This window comes from Cyprinodon tularosa, unplaced genomic scaffold (assembly GCF_016077235.1).
Source record: "Cyprinodon tularosa strain WSP-4 unplaced genomic scaffold, ASM1607723v1 ctg721, whole genome shotgun sequence".
Lineage (NCBI taxonomy): Eukaryota > Metazoa > Chordata > Actinopteri > Cyprinodontiformes > Cyprinodontidae > Cyprinodon > Cyprinodon tularosa.
Window position 1 is genome coordinate 220,612 of NW_024039476.1, and position 21,194 is coordinate 241,805.

The 21,194-nt window shown below is 36.4% G+C and overlaps 1 protein-coding gene across 28 annotated transcripts in view; it reads right to left on the reverse strand.

Annotated features, from left to right (window-relative positions):
* The window catches only part of cacna1aa (calcium channel, voltage-dependent, P/Q type, alpha 1A subunit, a), a 110,657-nt gene that overhangs the window by 68,468 nt on the left and 20,995 nt on the right, over window positions 1-21,194 (reverse strand). For all 28 annotated transcript variants that reach the window (XM_038269155.1, XM_038269156.1, XM_038269153.1 and 25 more), the window contains exons 2-6: window positions 19,669-19,774; window positions 19,174-19,313; window positions 3,997-4,088; window positions 3,151-3,303; window positions 2,581-2,774 (exon numbers count right to left, since the gene is read on the reverse strand). In XM_038269155.1, the coding sequence (XP_038125083.1) occupies window positions 2,581-2,774; window positions 3,151-3,303; window positions 3,997-4,088; window positions 19,174-19,313; window positions 19,669-19,774 (685 nt within the window). The remainder of the gene's footprint in view (window positions 1-2,580; window positions 2,775-3,150; window positions 3,304-3,996; window positions 4,089-19,173; window positions 19,314-19,668; window positions 19,775-21,194) is intronic.

The window sequence follows — 21,194 nt, forward strand, 5'->3', positions numbered from 1 at the left end:
TAGGACCAAATATTTTCTCATTAACTCTACTATGGAATGCTGTTTACTTTATATCTTTATGTTTATTCACCACTCTCTCTTTCTTTAATCTCATCTCCTCCCACTCTCTAATTAGCCTTTTCACAAATAACTCCTAATACCTTTTTTTAACCTCAGTATTGAAATGTCCCTGTTTAAGTTACCCGTCTCCTCCCTCATCCTATTTCCCTGCATGTAAGCTTTTTCGGCTGTTGTGTACTCAGAGTACTGCGCCCCATTTTTTCTACCAATAAAGTTTTATTCCTCTGCTTTCTCAACAGCTGCAAGAATAACTTGGGATGAACAGGCCCTTTTAAATATGGAGCAGCATCAGGAAGGAGAAACATGGTGAGAGAGTGTGAAAGAGAGGGAAATGGATGGAGGAGAGAAGATTCGATTCGACAAAGCAAAGGAATTAGTGATTGACAGAGTTTCACTTCCTATTCTATGACAAGTCCTGCCTGGATATATGATTTCATTGTAAGTATAAGAGTACATTATAAATTTATTGGGTTTCTGGTAGAAACTAATTTTTAAGGAGTAGGTTTTAAGCATAGTCCACATATTTTTGAACAGGGTATGCTGTGCCTTTGGGATAGATTTCCTATTGAAGAACCTATTTGTGTCCTAAGATAAACCATCTGACCTAATTGCTAGACTCAGATTATAAGAATTTGATTAAGTTTATCAGATGATATTGCATATTATATATTGCAAGAGTTGAAAATCTTGAAAAAAGTCAAAACTATTCTATCAGTCATTTCGCAGAGTGAAATTTATACTGTATATCACACACACATATTTTAAAACTAAAAATATGCAGTTGCAACAGATTGTTTCAGGGGTCGTATTAAGTTGATCAAGAATGAAAAAAAGCACTAACTGATAAAAGCTACACCATTCCCTCCTGCAATTCTGTTTTCTACAGACCCTTCAATTGATGTTATTTCAGCACCGTTCTGTTTGTTCGTGATGTCATTCACTTAATAGTTTAAACACGTTATCGATCTTGTAGGTAGACTTAAGCAGCTAAAATATATAGCCTTACTCTATATGTTTTCAGATTTTGCTCAAAAGCTCTAGACTTATGCCAAAACCTCTCTTCCTCATTTTGATATGCTAAAAGCTGACATGGATTCAGACTACAAGCGAATCGTTCCAGGGTTTGGCAAACCATGTTAAAAGCTGCATTTGTAATTGTGGGGTACACAGCAAATCTGAAAGAGTTAATGCAGTTCCTAGAGAGTTAAATTTAACACTTTTAAATTATCTATATTGGTTCACATTAGATTGATTTAAAACAACATTTTGGAAAATATTAAACAGTTAACTGACCTCAATTAATTGACCTCAGGGACCAACCTCTAGTACAATGAAAAGCATTCCAAACATTTTGTTTGAAAGCACTTACTGAGTGAATCATTTCAAGTTTTTATTTATTGTGGCTTACAAATATAAAACACCCAACAACTTAGAATTGTAAGCCTCTTTTCCACGGGTTAATGTTGGTTTTTAAAACATGGGTCAGCCTGCTAATAATCATTAAGCTTCCCTACCATTGGCAAAAAAAGCCAACTGGCAAGTGTGTCTTGTGATGCCAACACACTAGGTTAGCCTTGATGCTGTCATTGGTGCACCAATAATGGGGAAACAAAAAATGGAGAGCAACATGGAAGTGAGCGATGGTTTAGCAATTGTGATTTATTGTCTGTCCGACTCCCTCTTACCAACGCTGCCCCATGTTTATTGAATGAAATCAACCCACCCTGCGAAATTGCAAGAACTGTAGGTGGGGGGAGGCATAGACTCTTTCAGGGGGCCCAAAATTTGCAGTGGCACTCCTGTGGGCCAGTGAGCCATTCTCACTGCCACTAAAAGCTAAATGTTCCTGGGTTTTAAAGGATTTCCTGGGCAGTGGGAAAGGGGTATTAGAATATTTGAAATTTTTACAAGGTTAAAAGTTCCCTGGACCTCTAATAGGCTTTCAGTCGGGGGTCAGTAGATCACAAAACCATGGAAAAGACTGCTGACAGGACAGATCTCCAGAAGACTGGTGAGTGATTTCCAACCTCAACAAGAACGATAAGCCTTTAAAGGTAATTAATAAAAATGCTACTTATTCAGGGATTGTTGTAATAACACCTATTCCCGAACAGTTAAGTGGATGAAAGAAAATGTTGAAGGATCCAACAGAACAAAAAAACTACAACCTAGAAAAGAATTTCAAGGTCAACATTTTCTTTTTGGTAACGAACACAAAAGAAGCCCTTGCTTAAATGAAAAGCCACATGAAAAAAAAGAAAAAAAAAGAAAACAATAAACAAGTGGTTTCTGGAGAAAGAGTTAATAGTGAGCCAAAGACTGAGGAAATTTGGCACAATTAAAAAAATCTTTGCTGAATTAGTCATTGTGACCTTTCAAATCTAAAATATCCTGAATGAACACTCAAGTATGGTTGCTAACAAAGATAGCTTGCTTAAGTGCATTATCAAATCTATCATGAAGCAATATGGCAACATAAAAATGAAAAAATACTGTAAAATTCTGCTTGGTAGTACACACATAGTAGAGCAGGTCTGTCCAGCCCTCCATGGTGATGCACTGGAAGACGGTGAGAATAGCAAACAGGATGTTGTCGAACTGGGTAATGCCATAGTTTGGTCCCAACCAGTACCCCCTGCAAACAGTGCCTGCTGGACACAGCCGGGATGGGGCTTCATCTCCACATGGGAACTCTTCCCGGATCTCACCTGAGTCTGGGTAGAATGGAAAATTCATATTAGAACAAAAATATAAAAAGATGTTATTTTGTTAGATCTCTAAATCATATATGTTATACACAAATGACGGCCTGATTTAAACAAACTCCTTATCATCACTATGACACAAATTATTAAACAGTATTGTAATAACTGAGAAGAGTTTTTGTAGATGTTTGGTACTCTTATAACCATATTATGGAAACGGCATGCTTTCCTCACTCATTCATGTACTTGCACAAGAATAAGCACATTTCTCGGGTTGATTTTCTATTTCTATTGCTGTGACTATGTGAATCAATTCCCAGTGGACAAAGATGTAGCCTACGCTGGGTAAAATGGTTTAAGCACATGTCAACACAGTCATTTTTACCTGTAGTGTTGTCAAAGCAGGTTTTGTGGAATTTGCCTATGTAGAACTCCAGACCAATGATGGCAAACATGAGGATGGCAAAGAAAAGCAAAAGGCCGATTTGCAGCAGGGGAATCATCGCTTTCATGATGGATTTGAGCACCACCTGTAAGCCTGAGGAACACAGAGGACACAAAATGATTTCTCAGTGTCATGATTTTTATGTTTTAATTTCCGTTGTGGATTCCTTCAAGTCTAAAAGAATCCCTTTCTGGTTTCTTTGATGTGCTCACTCACGACAGCACTTGTCAGTCCTCTAGATATACAGCAACAAAGTCTCAGAGGTATCCAGGGGGCACCTCTACACAGCCAAAAACATGCTCCTGCAATCTATATTTAACAGAAGCTGCTTCATAACTGAACTGAGTGGAAGGTCAGCCAAAGTAACTTACTAATATTTCCTCAAGACTTGAAATCTGATATAATCTAGTGATTTTCAACATGATTCACCAGGAACAGATTATTAGTTAAAATGTCTCAAAAGATATTTTCCTTGAAGAACAACACAAGAAAAACATTACTCAATGTAAGTGTATTAATTGAGGTAAGATTAATTCCAGTTGGGTACCGATAACTTCACTCAATAAAATTGATAGAAATCTATACATTGGACAGAAAAAGACAGAGGACTGTTGGGGTGTAATTGAGGGAAATATTTTCACTTTTGAAAATATATTTTAATTTGATGTAGAGATGATCCAGTTTGACTTGGTATTTTAGTACAAAGGAGAAAGCAACCAAATTAAATGTCATAACCTATGCTTGGGGAAAAAAAATGTATTATCAAAATGATAAGCGCTGACTTACTGGGTATACCAGACACCAGTTTGAGGGGTCTCAATACCCTAACAGCCCGGAGGGTCCGCAAGTCGAAATCTGAGCCCACAGTGGACAGGATCCTGGAAGGAAAAAGACAACTGCTTAGATGTGTGAGGCTAATCAATATTCAAGCCAGTCAGGCTTGTCACTGTCAGTCAAACTCTCTCTTTCTCACATTCTCTTTCATCCACACACATCCCCTGCAAGGCCATTACAAGCAACTGGGTGAGCATTCTATGTAAATCCTGTAAGAACCAAACCAATCAATAGAGCTGGCAAGTGAAGTAAGACAGAAGAGTGTATCAGTATGAGGGAGGGGCATGCTGAGGAGATGCTGCACTGTATCCGGATTTTAGAAGGACCACAAAAGAAAAAGAAACAATGCAAAGAAGAAGGATAGGAGGGTGGAAAAGAGTTAGAGACAGATACAAAGAAAGAACACTACTGGATATCCTGAATCAGAGAGGTTGTTTATCTAATTTTGTGTATTTCAGATGCATTTAGTTTTTCTCAGTCCTGCTACACAGTAAACACAGTGTAGTGTGTGCCATTGCACCTTTATCAAAACCCATCATCAAAGTTAACAGCTTGAGAAGGTTAAGATGTTCCTGGGTGCTGACAGACTTCCAGTCAGTCCTCCTGTCTGACGCATTCTGTGAATCATCCTTACTTCCCACTTCTCTCTCTCTCTTTCATTCATTCTATCTCTCTAACACATTTCTGCTTTCTTCTGTTCCTAAAAGATGTGAAATGACACAGCAGAAAGTTAATCATGGCTCTGATCTCTGCTTACTATCACTGGGATACTTTACGTTTAGCAAGAACGAAAAAGGCAGAAGCTTTGTCTAAGAGCCAGTGGCTAAACAAGAAGCAGGTAGTTTGTTGAACAGTAGTGCTGTGACGGTCTGTACCGATTGATTTCCAAATGTATTTAGGCCTTGGTTCTGGGGTAGGCAAACCAAAATGTTCAAAGAGACCAAAAAAAAACACAAAACAGATCTGTCTGGAGCCGAAAAAAATTTAAATTCTTATATAAGCCTCCTAAGGGCTCTAATTGTATATTAGTGCAGCATCAAAATGACTAAGTAGATAAATACATAATAAATACTCATGATAAATGTTTATTTTTCCTGCAGCTCATCCTGGAGAAAATAAGACACCATGTCACTAATCTGCTGTACGATATGTGGTGCTTTAAATTTAAACTTGCTATACATTACAGTATTAATGTATTATGTTTTCTTGCATCAATGGAATTATGGAAAAACAATTAAGCATTTGATTTTAGGCGTTATTTTTATTTTAAGGCTTGAAAAAAAATTGTTGCAAGTAATAGGACTCTCATTACAAACCTCCACTTGGAAATAAAATGCAGTCCTCTTCAAACCACAATAAAAATACAATCCTCTTTTTCCCCCTTATTGGGGCAAAAGCACAATAAAAGTGCAAATAAAAGATTGCAACAGCAGCCTTTTGATAAAGTAAGTAGACAATGTAAACGAAAATAAACCAGTATAGTTTAATGACATTGCACCCACCAGTGTTTTTACAGCAGCCACCTGCCTGGCACCGTGCCGCACTGAAACGTCTGTCGCAGGCTATGACACAAATCTTTGTTGATAGAAATGTTGAACTTTATTATTTAAATTTATTTATTACACACATTTTTACAGCATTGGAAAAGATAAAGATTTTTTCCCCCTGCTACACACTATATCAAAAGAAACAAATGAACAAAAAAAAATCTGCAAGGGGGGCACTAAAGAGCCGCACTGGCTCTGGAGCCGTGGGCCTTGTGCATAACTTTGTATAATATATATAATGCTGCGTAAGGCTCTGTGATATGTAATATGTGCCACTAAACACATAGCCAATTTTATGAATTCACTGTGATATTGTTTCTCAAAAAAAAAAAAAAAACGAAATAATATATAAAATAGTAAATCAAGTCTGCTGCTCTTAGTATTGACATTATATCCCTCTTATTACAAATTAAGATGACATTTTTTTGGCAAAAAAAACACATTAGAACTCAATCACAAATTGTCACTCTGTCTTGTTTACTACCATTGAAACGGTATCCAGATTCAATATCAATCTGAATGGACCAAGGTGACAAAAGTGATAAACCCTAAAATTGCTGACTGAGAGTCAGTACAACCAGTATAAACACACCTGAATAAACATGATGGTTTGCAGTCCTTTCCAGTTATATTAGCAAACACTGGATAGGTTGAGCTAAATATGGTTAAGTTGACTTAATTCGAGGGATATTTCCTGTAACCTAGCAGCTTACTTACCCTGTATCAACGGCCTTTCATACTTAAAAGGAGCTGGTATAGTGTGACTGTGAACGTGTGACTAGCAGAGACGGTGGAAACAGGTTGGTACAAGATCAGATACCTACAAATATTTTTTTTTTTTTTTTTTTTTAAGAAAAACTCTTACAGCAGCCATTTCAAGAAATGTCAAGCTCAATCATCAATAAAACATTACTTTTTTCCAGCAGCAACCTTGACTATTATGATTACAGAAAAGTTCTGTTGCAATATGGGTGATACTGGCACAATGTCAACTCCTGCCTCCTGTGATGCGATTGGTTTTTTGACCAAAGAGTCTGAGACTTACCAGACTGATTTACAATTTCTTGAGTAGGGGCAAAGCTAAAACAGAGCCACAGGTGTTTTTTTGCCAAAAATTACTGAAGTAGATCAGCAAAAAAGCCACTGGTGAAGCATTACCAGTGGCTTTTTCATTGAAAAAAGATCCAGAATTTTAGGATGTGTTTTAGCATGGGACATCTTTGACATGATGCTTAAGAAATATTCTAGCTGTTCTTTTGTGAAATTTGTTTTAGATACAAATTTGTTCATAAGTAATGGCACAGTATAGATCCCTTCTGTTTTAAGCACAATTTTAAGAGTTGGAATATAATGCAGCTTTTAAATCATGACCATAACTCCCCAACCATCTTTATTTTCATTCAGAAATTGACATGATTAACCATATTTTTTGGTTTGTTTTCCCAAACAATAACCAGCTCGATATCAGTTGTCAACATGAAGTAAACCAAGAGATTTTTTAAAAAGCAAATTATGCTCTTATCTAAAGAAATTCAGGAAAAAAACAAAATCATTTACTATGATCTGGAAATGAGTAAAATACAATTTTTTGGGATTTAAGAGTATAGAAAGCCATAGTAGGAACCAGTGTATAAAAATTTAGAAAACACTGAACAATGGTGATTCCATGAGCACATTCATGAATCATCAAGGAGGTCACAAAATAACCCAAAGCAACATCCTACAGCACTGCAGACTCCACTAGTCTAAGTTAATGGCAAGTGTCCATATTTAACTGTAACAACATGACAGAGCAAAATGTGCTAACCAAAGCACATTTCCTACTTTTCCAAAATAACATCCTCAAGGATTCTTGGTGCATTTGAAAAAAAAATATATGTTCACTTATGAGACAAAGTGGAACAGTTTGAAGGTTTTTGTTTATCTAACTTAAAACATATGCAGAAAAACTTCACTTCATGAACTTAAGCTCAAGTGCTCTCATGCAGCAGAAAACAAACAACAGTGAGTTGGCTTTTGTTGGCTCAAAATCAAAGATTTTATCTAAACTACACCCCTGAAAATGTATAAGATGCTGAAGAAAATTGTATACAAGCAGTTATTTCTTTAAAGCACTCCAATGTGGAGGATCATTAAATTTGATAAGGAGATTTTGGCCAAAATAAAGGTGGAAAATTCAGAACTAGAAAGCAGAAACCCTACCAAGTTCAACATGTTTACTTAATCAGGTGATTATTCCCTATCTATGTTTTGGAGCTGGAAATGCAAATGCTGGAAACTAATTTCTTTACAGGCTTTTTTACATTCTGGATCGAGGATTGACACACTCATTACCAGTTAATGTAGACCCTTGATGACAGAGTGGCATAACTAGCTGTTAAAATAATATTTCAAATTGAACGAAGTTGACTTAGAAAGCTTTTTTTAAGCAACAAATAAAATCATCTAAAAATATATTTTTGTGTTAACTTAGGTTATCTTTGTCAGATATTAAAATGTGCATTATAATCTTTAGAATGACCCCGCCTCTCGCCCATAGACAGCTGGAGATAGGCACCAGCACCCCTCGTCACCCCACTTGGGAGTAAGCGTGTTAGAAAATGGATGGATGGATTATCTTTAGAATGCAAGTTAAAAAAAGCCAAAAATGAAAAACGATAAAAGACAAGAACTTTTCTCTATATTGCATCTAACATCGATAGAGCAACAGACCATATTTAGTTTACAGCTCCGTTGGCCAATTTCTACAGTATCTTGTTAATGAAGCCAAATACAAGTGCTTAGAAAGTAATAAAACATACATTTGATGAAATGTATTATAGCATATGCAAATAAGTTTGAAGAAAAAGAAAATTCCATGGCATCTTGATTCTACATTTATTTACAATATTTGCAATCCAATGTATGATTATCTGCCATTCTTTCACCTCAAATCAACACGCTATCTGTTAATGTTTAATGGTTTTAAATTTTTAATTTTAAAAAATAAAGCCAAGTCAAAACAAATACCTCTCAGAGGCATCTGATAGGATATTACTTTATTCTCAGTTTCTAAAATTATCAAAATTAAATAATATTTATGTTATTGAGTACTGTATCTATATATGTACCTTTTTTTATGATAAAACTCTTGTTATGTTAGTCATATGACATAAAACTGTTGAAAAAGACTGAAAAGTCTTTGCTAGGGCTACTCAAACATAGTTTATAAAATTAAATGGCAAATGACTGGAATAATCAAGCTTATTACACAAAAAACACACATCAGATGACAACAATAAATGAGCAGTATTAATATAAATAAAAAATGAATGATAAAACATTTAGAAAATCAAAAATAGCTTCTGTAACATTGTTATGTTAACATTATAATATTGTATTTGTAGAAAAATATCCTTCAATACATAAACATAAAGTTTATGAAAGATAAGTTTTCACCATGGAGCAGAGCATTTTTTATGACTATAAACATGTTTATTATATCAATTGGAAGAACTGTTAATATCCCTATAGTAGTGTTAGTACTTCTATTAAGTACTATTACTCATAACACATTTTAACAATGAAAATATAATTGATTAGAACTAGACAAATTCTGACAACGGTGATATTAATGCAGCTTAATGCAACCACCATCCTTGTCACTAAGTGTCTCCACGGTTACCATACCGTATCTCATTCATAAATGTTTCCATGGCTACAGGTACCTCGGCTCATTGATAAAATCTTAGTATCACCTTGGTAACAGGGTCAAGGGAGGAGCCGAATTGATTTCTGTTTATTTATTTTTAAATATACACATTTTCGAAGAAGCTCAGACCGACACAGACATATGAACACCCTTACTCACAAAGACACACCCAACACAGACACACCAGGGAGTCCAATAGGCATGAGCTGAGACATATCGGGTTAAAATAATTCAAGTGCTAATGCAGGAAATGGGGTTGTTTGAAGAAATTATTGGAAAACAATTATTTGCTTCAAAGAGGCAGAGATGGTGTCTAATGTGGACCATAGAAACAAAACACAAGCAAACAAACTGTAAGTCTACAGTTTATACAAAAATACGGTAAAGATCATATAAAAAAAGAGACGTACTAGTTTTATCTGATTGTATGTCCTGCCTTCTTGCTGACCTTGTCTGAATGCAGTTAAATCAGTTATATTTACGTTCCTCACAATATTGTTTTCCCTATTTTCCCCAGTTAATCAAAGTTTATTTTCCTGTGATAAATATGACGATAAAGTAATTGGATATCAATGTTACCTTAAATGTCTTTTCAGATTAATTCTACAAAATATATTAGGAAGAAATTGTATGAAACTACTGTACAGCCTATAAACTGGATTATTTTAAAATGAAATTCCTGAGGAAAAAAAAGAGCACACCTGAATATCCAAAAGACATTCAATGACAGCAGCAACTGCCTGTAGAATAGCCAGCACAGTATTTAATCATCTAAATGTTAATGCTATGGGGAATTACAGTAATTTCTCACATTAACCTGCAGACACGTTGTAACTGGCAGAGATACTCCCTAAGGGCAACATAAAGGTGCAATGGGTGACACAGTTGCCACAACTTTAACAAGAGGAGACATTCAAAATAGCTACCATTTAGGCTAATTTCATCATACCTGTTGTGATGTTGTACATCTTGTGATTGGCATAGCTAATCTCTTTTCTCTGTGTCTCCCAAGACTATGTCAGAATCATAATTGATTTATTATGGGAAACTCAACTTTTATCAGTAGAACTTTGTAATGTTGGATCAAATTAACCAAATGATTTTGCTGCCAAGCAGTCAGTAACATCAGTAGCCTATGTCACATATCTAAATGTTTAGTATGGATCAACCAGATGACTGTGGTGGTACCCTCCCTGCATGGAGCAACCAGGTGACTCTACTGTAGTTGCTCCATGCTTTGATTTTCGGTCGGACATAGGTAAATATAATCAACATTCTACCGACAGGTTCAAAGTAATTGTATACAGTAACTAGTTTGTTCATAAATATTTTTTTTTATCTAGGAGAGAATCTAAAAGACTTTGAACACACATATTAAGTGTGTCTTTTAGTGCACTAAAAATGTATGACTTTAAGTTTGGTTTTATTGCATCTATTACTTATCACAGCACTGATGATAGCATTATTTAATGTATGCTAAGCAACCAGATTTTCTATCTACACAGACAAAAAGCATGGGTCACACAATGGAAATATCTCCCATTTCTTAAGAAGCAACCAAAATTCAAAGTAAGAGGCAGCAAGAGGCGTAGAGTCTGAAGCTGAAAGCAAGAAACCACAGAATAATGTAAGAGATGAGTGGTCAGGGATGAAAAGGATCACAGGCTTCAAGCAGGAGGATCTGAAAGATTGAAGTCTGGACAAAGCCAATGAATTGAAGACTTTCTTCAGCAGGTTCAGTTCAGAGCCAAGCTAAGTATCCTCTTCTGCTGACTGTCAAAGACACTTTTCTCCCTTCTTTGACCCAAAGCTTCCCCTGTCCCACCTCAAATGTTTTATCTTCCTGCTCACTGACCCTTCTGCCTTTATGTGTTTGTTTATAGCCAAATCAGAAGCAAGCTCCTGCTCCTTTCCCACCCCTTCCATAAATCTGCCTGGTTAGGAGGAAGCTGGAGAGACTGAACAAGAATAAGGATTTAGCCGGTTATGCGTATGAGGGTATCATGAAGTAGATGCCACGGGGGTGCAGCTGCAAACATATCCATCATGTGAGCAGCTTTCAAATATAGTCAGTTTTGCAGTCGCTTTATAGTGACGGCACACTTAACGATTAGGACAGGTCAGGTCAGTTCAAATCACAAAAACCCCAACAGTCCACCCTGTGATAGTTTGCAGTACAACACAAAAGCAGCCTTTTCTCTTTATGCTACATCAACACCTAACCACTCATCTCTATTTATTCTCTGGATGTCTGATTAGCCGTTGGTAGTACACGTTGCTGTGAGGTCAACAGCAGCCATATTGATACTCCCTAGTTACAACCAGTCAGAATGTAAACAATACATGCTCTACAGCATCGAACAAAACGATTTTCAAGGGGAGCTTAAGACTTTCAAAATAAAGATAAATTAATCACTGGACATTTCCAGGAATCGGCTGTAACCACTCAAGTTTGGGGGTCATTGCTCCCAGTGCCCAAATGACCACAGATACCACCGATGCCTTGACCTTCCAGGTTTTCTCCAGCTCTGCTCTTAGCCCCTGGTATTTCTCTAGTTTCTCGTGTTCCTTTTTCCTTATGTTGCAGTCACTTGGTATTGCTATGTCAACCACAACGAATTTCCTCTGCTTTTTTGGTTATGGCGTCCATGTAAGCTTTCCCTGCTAGCACCTTACACCATGCAGTTATGTTTTATGATTGTCTCAGGGGCCTCTTTGCACAGTCTGCACCTGGGTTCTTGTCTGGTGTGGTAGATCTGGGCCTCTTTTGCTCTGGTGCTCAGGGCCTGCTCCTGTGCAGCCATGATGAGTACCTCTGTGCTGTCTTTCAGTAAGTTTATTTGGCCATTGGTAGAATTTCCTACTATCTGCCACTTCCGTTATGTTTAGGTGGTACAGCCCGTGTAGGGGCTTATCCTACCATGATGGAACCTATAGCACCTCATCTTCTCGGGTCCCCAGGGCCAATGGCCGGATCCACTTCAGGGTGGCTGGCGGAGCCCGTGGACTTGCGGTGGCTGGGTTTTTTCCTTGGTGCCATCTCTCCTCCTACCTTGGGGATGGAACTCTCACTATTAGTGTCTGGTCTATACACCTCAAACCTTCAGTACAAGACAGAGTCCTGTCATTTGCAGAAAACTTCAGGTCTTCTCTAAGACAGACCACTGCATGACACTTGCTCAAGTAATTGAGGAAACCCCTAAATGATTTGTTGTATGTGTTACAACAGCATTTAATTTACCTTTGGGATTAATTTAGTAGTTTCCATAACAAGTTCTTAGTATCTCAGCCAATTTTTCATCCCACATATTCATGTGATTGTTAAGTTGGGGGAAAAGACAGGTGGTTACACCTATGCAAAAGTTACTTACTCTGTTCTAAAATATTAAAGTTTTTATTCCCTCGGATGAACAAAAAACACCTTTTTTAGGTAAGTAAGTAGCAAGATAGAAACTGTTTGGCAGCCATCTAAAGCAGAGCACAGGAAGCTACAGGTGCTGGTCATAAAATTAGAATATCATGAAAAAGTAGATTGATTTCAGTAATTCCATTTAAAAAGTGAAACTTGTATATTATATTCATACATTACATACAAACTCATATATTTCAGATGTTTATTTTGTTTAATTTTGATGATTACAAATGACAACAAATGAAAATCTCAAATTCATCATATCAGAAAATTAGAATATTACTGAAGACCAATAAAAACAAAGGATTTATAGAAATGTTGGCCAACTGAAAAGTATGAACATGAAAAGTATGAGCATGTACAGCACTCAGTATTTAGTTGGGCCTCCTTTGGCCTGTATTACTGCAGCAATGCGGCGTGGCATGGCGTCGATCAGTCTGTGGCACTGCTCAGGTGTTATGATAGCCCAGGTTGCTCTAATAGTGGCTTTTAGCTCTTCTGAATTGTTGGGTCTGGTGTATTGCATCTTCTTCTTCACAATACCCCATAGATTTTCTATGGGGTTAAGGTCAGGAGAGTTTGCTGGCCAATTAAGAACAGGGATACCATGGTCCTTCAACCAGGTACTGGTAGCTTTGGCACTGTGTGCAGGTGCCAAGTCCTGTTGGAAAATGAAATCTGCATCTCCAAAAAGTTGGTCAGCTGCAGGAAGCATGAAGTGCTCTAAAACTTCCTGGTATGTGGCTGCGTTGACCCTGGACCTCAGAAAACACAATGGACCAACACCAGCAGATGACATGGCACCCCAAACCATCACTGACTGTGGAAACTTTACACTGGACTTCAAGCAACGTGGATGAAGTGCCTCTCTTCTTTTCCTCCAGACTCTGGGACCTTGATTTCCAAAGGAAATGCAAAATTTACTTTCATCAGAGAACATGACTTTGGACCACTCACCAGCAGTCCAGTCCTGTTTCTCTTTAGCCCAGGCAAGACGCTTCTGACGCTGTCTGTGGTTCAAGAGTGGCTTGACACAAGGAATGCGACAGCAGAAACCCATGTCTTTCATACGTCTGTGTGTGGTGGTTCTTGAAGCACTCACTCCAGCTGCAGTCCACTCTTTGTGAATCTCCCCCACATTTTTGAAGGGGTTTTGTTTCACAATCCTCTCCAGGGTGCGGTTATCTCTCTTGCTTGTACACTTTTTTCAACCACATCTTTTCCTTCCCTTCGCCTCTCTATTAATGTGCTTGGACACTGAGCTCTGTGAACAGCCAGCCTCTTTAGCGATGACCTTTTGTGTCTTGCCCTCCTTGTGCAAGGTGTCGATGGTCGTCTTTTGGACAACTGTCAAGTCAGCAGTCTTCCCATGATTGTGTAGCCTATAGAACTAGACTGAAAGACCATTTAAAGGCTTTTGCAGGTGGTTTGAGTTAATTAGCTGATTAGAGTGTGGCACCAGGGGCCATCAATTTTGAACCTTTTCACAATATTCTAATTTTCTGATATGATGAATTTGAGATTTTCATTTGTTGTCATTTGTAATCATCAAAATTAAACAAAATAAACATCTGAAATATATGAGTTTGTATGTAATGTATGAATATAATATACAAGTTTCACTTTTTAAATGGAATTACTGAAATCAATCTACTTTTTCATGATATTCTAATTTTATGACCAGCACCTGTATACAAAAGAGGGTTATTTATGGTAGAATGGCCATAAATGAAGGGCAATTGGACTAGTAATCAATATAAGAAATAAGAAACAGCTGGACTATTAGTAGAATCACACTACTCTGGGGATTAACAGTAACAAAAGATCGATCAATCACTCAGAACCCAAATTAAATAAAAAAAGTCTTCTCAAGTTATTCTATTTAAGCATGATATGTAGGAGAAATTTGTAAGCTTGCATGTTTTAAAAGAGCATCTTAAAAGGCTAAAACTGTGAGGAGGAAATGGACAGTAATGTTTGAAATGGAAATACATTGGTGTGTTTGAGTATTGTGTGTGCACAGTGGTCAGACTGTTATCAAAGGTTTCAACCAAAGGTAAAAAAGAAAGGCCAAGTGGTCTTTCATCTTCAAAGAGCAATAACCCAATCCCCCCCCCAAAAAAAAAAACAACAACAAAACAACCGCTATTCAAAAAAAGCTAAACAAAGAATATGTGTGCGTGTGTGGACAATAACAAATGTATCTCAAAAAAGCCTCCTTGTAATGGCTTGAAGCATATTCATTTTCAGTCTTTAAACCATTCACCTTTGTCTTTTAAAGAAAGAGACACTGACACATGGAGGAGGGCTCATTCTGTCCTCCACACAAAAAAATCCTTTCATTTTGCTCATCTACATTAATGACTTATTCTAATTCTATATTCTCAGAATTTTTTTATTTCACTTCTAGATGTTCCCACCTTGGCTTTTTTCTCTGTAGATAACTGTATCTTTCATGATTGACACATTTAGTTCTGTTATTTGCAGCCCCTTAATTATTTTAACAGTTTCCTGTCCATCACAAGATGTATTAGACAAAAACAACTTTGATAGATATTTTTGTATCAGTAGCTTAAATGCATAAATTCTCAAATAATATGTAAGTAGTTTCCTTACTAATCTCAATGTAGTCATATCTCTCATTCATAAGAAAGGAAAGGGTCCTACACAACCTGTTGTCAAAGACCTGTTTATTTTAATAAAGGCTGTTTGAGTCATTCCGCTGTCTTTTTTGCCTACATACTGGGTCCTCTGTTCCAAGTCCTGATAATTCCTGTATACATTCTTAATTTCTATCTATAAAAAATGCTAGACTAATATTTGAATTTCTCTATGGTAACTCTAAAAAACACCTGCAAAAAATAAAAAATAAAAAATGCATGCCAAAGCCACCCCTCAGATTTATGTTTTTTTAATGACCCTTCAACCAATAATATATGAGCAGGTACCTTGCCAGCACACAAAAACAAGTTAATCTAGACAAGCTCTAACTGGAGTTGGAGGCTTGTGGAGGAACTTTGCTGAGGAACAGATTTAGTCTTGACAAGTTGCTACCAAACCACTAAGATGTTTCAAATTCTAACTTCTCATAGATTACACTGTACTGAGCAGAACCCTGGGACTTATATAAATCCCAATGTGCCCACCTGGGGTATAATTAATGTATTTTGGTAAGAAGTAGGACGATGTGTTGGAATCAGATGGACGAGGTGGGAATTCACTTTTTTAGACTAGTTTAATGAAACCACAAAATACAAGTTAAATCAACTTTCAACTACAGGTTCCAAGGCAACCAATTTTAGAGATATATGCAATTATGAAGGACATTATCTAATTGGTTAGGAAACTTAGCCTGATAGGTAGCCCAGTGACAACAGCATTATTTGAAAAAAAAAAAAAAATAATAATCTAACACAAGCTCCAAGAATGAACATCTGATTCGTTGCAAAAAGTTAACCAGTGGATAAAAGAATTGGGTCCAAATAAATCCACAGAGGAGTGGAAATTATATTTAACCCACACAAATACTTTGTTTAAAATAATTACACAACAGAAATGACACTAGGAATGTCATACCAGGAGACTGTTGTTGGGAAGGTGGACAGTTTGGAGCCCTAACTATTCTTACACTTAGGTTTTGGCCTTTTCTCAAATAATGGTGGAAAAGTATCAAACAAGCTCATTTGAAGTTGGAAAGAAATACTTTCTAATGAAAGTAAAGCTGTTTATGAGACCTTGAGAAACAGGCTTCTGTCCTTCTGAAATAAGGTAGGTTATCCTTGCCATCATGCCTGCAAAATGAGTGCTCCTGAGACACGGAAAACAGATCGCTATCCACCCTACGAAAAGGTGGGAACTTTTATATCTCAATAGGCCAGCTATGAAGGGGTTTTAAACTGGTGTGGACAAACTGGACCAGTATGAGCACACATGGGGCTCATTTGTAGCCAGGTTAAGAAACACTTGAAGGCTGTACTCTGAAACAGTGTGTTGTTTAGATGAAACGGTGGGGTGAATTTTTTAATTTATAGTTATTTTGTTCATTAAATTACTTTCTCCAATGCTATTGTTGTTGTTTTTATATATATTTTTTTTTTATTTAATTTTATTTTGTAATATGATTTCCCTATCTACAAAAAAGCTCAATAAAACAATCCTTCACTCAACATTGCCTCCTTCTCCTTTTCCTCACTCCATGCTACTGTTTTGCTGACACATATCTTCTCACCTCGGTCACACTAACTCTGTTGTACCACACTGCGAGGAGCTTGGTGTCATGGTTGCTCTTGTTAAGGTTTATAACCACACTGCCAGACTGAGAAGTACACTTGTGTCCGTAAGATATTTGTGACAAAGTATGAGTGGGAAAACAGGTAACCAAAAGATGGCTATTTGCTGATGCTTTGTCAGCACAAAAGACACATCATTTTTGTATTGTTCTGATCAAGTTACCATAACACATAATACGCATTAATGTCTAAGACATTTCAGGCCTTTAGCTATGCATTCAATATATTTCTTTGTAATTTATCCATTTGAATTTTCTGAAAACAAGTGCACATATTTGAGTTCTTTAATATATTTTCACTTGTTCACATAGGGTTAAAAAGATCCAGTATTAATGGAGGTTAAAAATACACATATCCCACCAAATAGTCTTCCTTAATAAGGTTGACCTTGACCATGTGCTTTTATAGCCAACATGGAATAAGTCTAATTAAATATTTTCCAGACAGGTAGAATTAATTAAGATTTGGTGTTTCTTTTGCCAAGGCTCATGTTTTACGTCAATTCAGTAAGCAGTTGTTTGACCCTAACATCCCTCCAAAGAAAAATAAATACCATATTTTCCCACTAATAAGAACCTAGAAAGAACTACGGACTCAAGTCTACTATGGACAGAAATATGTAAAACAATATTGACAGAGTCCACAGTGAAGCATGTTTCATGACAACATTAAGAGGGATGACAAAGAAAGAAGTCTACTCCAAAATGGACACCTTCAAGCTTGAATGAAATGGTCAGCTGCCCACACATGACAAACCAAACGCCTCGCAGAGATGTTGATTGAGCTATGTGGAAACAACGAGAAATGGCATGTTTGAAGGAGTCAGGGTTAAGCTTTTGAGCTAAACTTCCGTTTACCAACTGTCTAAACTGGGCGTAAGCAGAATCCTACTGAGGGTCTGTTTTACTATGAGTGGGCCAGGTGCATTCAAATCCATGAAATAAAAATTAAAAAAAAGATGGTGGACAATTTCTAAATTCTCCTTCTTCTTAACAGTTCATTGGTGACCCTCTGCCACTGTTGGGTATTCCAGCAGGAAAATGACAAAAAGCCATCAAAACTGTTCTTAAGTGGCTAATATTATATTTTCTAAACTGCTCACTTCGAAACACTAATTACGCTGTTATGACAATTGTCAACCATGGTGATGTCAGAATCATGCTGAGGGTCTATTCAGTACCAATTGACTGGTGTATTAAATATGATAAATTGCCCCGAAAAAGGCAGATAAATTCTTTATCATTCCACTTGAAATCAACTGAAATGTACTGCTGATTGTAGACAACACAAACATCATATGCTTATAAAATGAATATAATCAATGCTTAAAATTTAGGTCCATGTTGGAAAAACAAGCAATATAAATGATCCGTTAATTCTAACAGGGTTATGCTGGAAGCTTGTTTGAGACTAAATAATCATTTTGTTTCCTAAAACTTAGTGACGCACATTTATCTAAATACTTTTGTTTTTGTTTTTTGTATTAAATCTATCATCAACTATTCTGGTTCATCACAGATTCAAGGAAATCTATAATAAAACCAAATTCATGTTTTCAATCATGAAAGTTTATGCTGTTTAATAAATCGACACAGAAAAAAGTCAACTGAGAACTTTGAACTTTGATTTTAGGAACCACTGTTTCAATCCAATCTGCTTTCAATTAAATTATTACATTTTTGCTATCATTGCTTCTGGATGCAATCACAGCTTCAGAATAACACACAGCCCTTTTTTTTTTTTCGCTTCATAAACCTTTCTTTTTTCATCCGACTGTTCCCTGTTGCTACTTGACTACCGACATGTGTCCGTATTTCTTAAAGCCTCTCATCCTGCCTCCTCACCAGTGTCAGCTCCATCTGTCCTCCTTACCCCTCTAGTCTCAGTGTATACCGAGGTGACATTTGTTCACCACCCAGGCGGCTGACTGCCTGCAGCTCAGCTCTGTGATCTGAGTGCTACCTTGCACAGAATGGGGCCCATTCATTAGAAAAGACGAGCTGGTAAAGGACACTCACATGTGTGTAGAGAAACCTAGGACATACAAACTTGAACAAAAAGTGAACAATGAAGCTGAAAGTAGAAGCAGGATTCGGTCATGTGACTCTGACCTTTGATATTATTTTTTTGCAGAAATATGTGTAAGTAATTCATTTTTGTCCGTGAGAGAGTTTTCTATTAATTGCTTACCCTGTTAGGACCACGACAAAGTCCATGATGTTCCATCCATTTCTCAGGTAAGAGTTCTTGTGGAAGGCAAACCCAAGCGCCAGGATCTTTATTCCAGACTCAAAGCAGAAGATTCCTATAAAGTACGGCTCCGTATCGTCCTATGACAGAAGATGGGGAAAAAGGCAAAAAGAGACAAAGAGAAATCAGGAGCTTTGTGATGAAAGACAAGAGCTTGCATTGAGAGTGCCTTCAAAAATACTTAGGTGAGATAATAAAAATGTAGAACAAAGACAAAGAATTTAGTAAGCTTTCAATACTCTTTTGTGACCTATATATATATATATATATATATATATATATATATATATATATATATATATATATATATATATATATATATATATATATATAGGTAAAAAAATATTTCATGGAATATATATTAGAAACATAATTAAGGAATAATCTAGATTTAAGAATTTTTAATCGTATGTTTATTAAAAGTCAGTAACTCACCAGCCGTTCAGACAGTGGTGTCTTGTCTCCATCAGGCAAATGTTGTTCCAGAGCTAGGACAATGCAGTTGGCAATGATGGTAGCTAGAATCATCCACTCAAATGGAGTGAGGAAGGTGGGTTAAGGAACATATCTCATCAGTTTTTCAGAACAATTCACTTTTTTTATTATTCGACAAAATGCTTTTATACATAACAATAACATAACAGAATATACATTAACCAACTATTCAAAAAAAGAACTTCATCCATCATAAAGTTTGTCATATATAGCTCAAGGTGTGTACTACCATTGTTTAACCTTTTTGCTGCACACTGCATGTCAGCTGGAATAAGACAGCTAAAATTCTTAGCTCAAGGATATTTTGAAATGCCAGCAACTTAGGCAGCCATTGTTGGACAGTAAAAAGCACCACCCATATTTCTTTTTAAGATAATCTTGTTTTGAAAGTAAAGCTAGAAGCTTTTGATCCAATCAGCCTGTCAATGTGGGCCCTCTATGGTATTTTCTAACACTGGCTGGGTTTTAAATGGACACCTTGTTAGGGACCAACAAGGTGACTAAATGCAATCCTTGTAAAAGGCATAAAGCTAGTGAAGAACTATGCAGCCTAATTATTTTCCTAGAATCCGTTGTTCGTATTTCTCTATAAACAGAGACATTTAATATTTTGCTCAAGGTTTTGTGTTTTCTTGATTTTTACCAGTATTTAAATAAACAAAATCTTTAAATTCACCTAGAAGTAAAGTCAAATTCAACCATATACATGCCTCAGATAAAAAAGTACGGCAAACACAAAAATTAGACTAGTAATCACAAATATCTGACAAATGCAAATGATAAATGCTTAAAAAGAAAAATGCTATAAGCACAGAAAACTGATGTAAATTGCAAACACACTGTAGATACACAATCATCCACAAAAACACATAAATAATGCCTACAGATAAACACACACAAAGGAAAAGTGCTGCAAATAGTTAAAAACTTCTGCACGTTAAGAAAAGCTGCAAACTAGCCCTGCATAACTTATATGCTCCTAACCACGAGGGGGAATCTACCACCAATCACATGGAACCAGACCATTATCAAAGATATAAAAGAGATTCTAACAAAAAATACAAGGTTTGAAAAAAAAAAAAAAAAGAAAACATCAGGCAGCATTTTTCTTTACATGTGTGTTGTGTATGTGCATCAATAATGAGCTTTTGAAGTGGGCTTTGTGTTTCGGGATTGATTTCCCTTTTGCTGCATTTTCATTTGCATGTAAGTTGTGCATTATACTAATTTTTGTGTTAGCTATTCTCATTTTTGTTTTTACTATCCAAATTTTGCATTTACACATCTTTTTTGCATTTGCAGCGTCTTTATATTATGCAGCATGCTTGCAGCTGTTGACCACTGTAATCATGGGGTTAAAGAAGCAATAATGATTAATCACTATGATGAGTACATAAAAATACCTCTTTCATTATCATTTGGATGGACTGCCAATACACTGGCTTGCATTTCTCTTGATCCTAATA